At 50.2% G+C, this 2,026-nt stretch overlaps 1 protein-coding gene across 1 annotated transcript in view; it reads right to left on the minus strand.

Moving 5' to 3' along the window:
• Positions 1–372: 372 nt before the first annotated feature.
• The window catches only part of RAB3B (RAB3B, member RAS oncogene family), a 62,163-nt gene continuing 60,509 nt past the window's right edge, over positions 373–2,026 (minus strand). The window contains exon 5 of the mRNA XM_006768310.2: positions 373–968. Within this exon, the coding sequence (XP_006768373.1) occupies positions 781–968 (188 nt within the window). The 3' untranslated portion in view covers positions 373–780. The remainder of the gene's footprint in view (positions 969–2,026) is intronic.

A 2,026-nucleotide genomic window follows, 5' to 3' on the forward strand; every position in this document is an offset into this window, starting at 1 on the left:
CAATGACCAATTTCAAAGAGTTCCCACAGTTTTGAACCAGCTGGAAAGCAGCAAAATCAGAAATTCATGACCTGCTTCTTTATCTTGCCCGTGTTTCTCTTTTTTCTTTCTTGGCTTGCTCTTTCATATAGCAGGAACCTTTGACATTTTTCAGGGAATAAGCTTTTTCTTTTAAGTGTGTTTCTGACTCAGCCTTTGCTCCTTCAGCATCATTACAGAGCTCTCTGGAGATTAGGTCTGGCCTGTCACCACAGCAACTGCCCAGGCCCTGTGGGCATCCGTGGTAACAGGCTTAGGGCTTGCAGAGCGAAGCTTGACTTGCAGTGTGATGAAGCTCCACAGGGGAGCCCGATATGAAACAAGCATGTCGTGTACGGGGAGGTTTTCTTTAATAGGATTAGCTGCAGGTGGGCCTCACTTTACACAGTCGGCCAGGCAAGGCAAGTGTGTGTGTGTGTCAAGTTTTGGTAAATGGAGGATATCTTATTCTAAAGGCAGAAAAGAGATTTGCTTTCCAAGTCCCTGTAGTGAGTCCCCTTTGCAAAATGGAGTCTTCTTCTGTAAATCTGCACCCACACTGCAACCTGGCTGTTCGGCTAGAGCTGAGTGTCTGTGAGTGGGGCCATCTGCAGAGAACCCCTCGGGCATGCTTCCACCTCCAAGGCAGGCAAAGAGCAGCAGCAACGCAGCTGGCTCGGGGCTGGGGTGGACAGAGTGTAACAGGGGAAGCAGAGTGAGTGTGGGGCCACAATGAGGGGAGGTCAGGAGGGTGGGCCTTGCCTAACATGAGCAGCTCTGCTGCAGCAGCGGCGGGGTGTCCGAGAGACGGGTGTTCTTGGAGGCACCCAGCACGGAGGGGTCCGTGTCCAGCGAATCAGACATCTTGTCGCAAATGGCATCCACCAGGCGCTCGAAGGCCTGCCTCACACTGATATTCTCCTTGGCGCTGGCTTCAAAGAAGTCAAACCCTGCGGAGGAGAGATACAGATAAGGATTTTCCTTTTCCCTTTCAGGCCCCCTGGTCAGACCATTCTGGATTAATACAGCCAGTGCTCAGGGGAGAAGCAAGGAGGCCTAATCCCACGGGCAGAGAATTCTGCTTCAAGGAGACAGCCCACCGCAGGGATTACCTGCACTGGTTTAGATCCTGGCTCTACCATTGACCAGCTGTGTAACTCCCAGAAAGTCACCTATTCTCTTCACGAATCAATGCCCCAGTTTATAAATAGGGATAAGTTTACCTACCTCATAGAATTAGTTCAAGGACTAAAGAAGATAATGAATGTAAAATGTATATAGCCCTGTGCCTGACACCGAGGAGAGTCATTAGGTATATTTTCTAATAGAGTGAATACTTCAATTTGTGTGCATAGTACTTCCCAGTTCACACCCATTATCTCATTTGATCTTGATGTCATCCTGGGGGAAAGAGGGTCCAGGCAGACCCTCTCCATTTCACTAATGTAGACACTGTGGCTGAGAGAAATAAACCGACTTGCCCAAGATAAGGCACCAGTATGAGAAGCAGGCTTTGGCCTTTTTGACCAGAGCTTTCCCTCCTCTTCCCCCTGCCTCCCTCTCCCCCTAGTCGGGCCAGCACTAGTCTAGGCTCTGGGAGGCACCCCAAGATCCACACTGAATAAGCAAAACTCTATTTGCCCTTTCCACCCACAGACACAAAGGCTTATCACCACTCAGTGGGGTGCCTTCGTCCTGAATTCCCCTGGAATTGCCCTGTATCTCTCCTTCCCCCAACAAGCGCCCCCCAAAAGGCCCCCAGAAAACTGCACCGAAAGCATGGGATATCCTTGACTGTTCGGTACCTTGAGATCTTTAACGACAATTTCTGTGTCAATGAACAGGACTTGGTTGTCTTAGGAGACACAAGAAAGGCCCCCCTGATTCAGACAAAGTGGCTGCTTTCCAACTGAGGAATCTTGGCCAGGTTGGGGGCAACCCTTGAAAGTCTAAGCCACTTTCTCCATCACTCCCCTGCCCTAGCCTACTCCTTCCTCTTTTGTCTGTC

Source organism: Myotis davidii, unplaced genomic scaffold (assembly GCF_000327345.1).
Source record: "Myotis davidii unplaced genomic scaffold, ASM32734v1 scaffold79, whole genome shotgun sequence".
Taxonomy (NCBI): Eukaryota; Metazoa; Chordata; class Mammalia; order Chiroptera; family Vespertilionidae; genus Myotis; species Myotis davidii.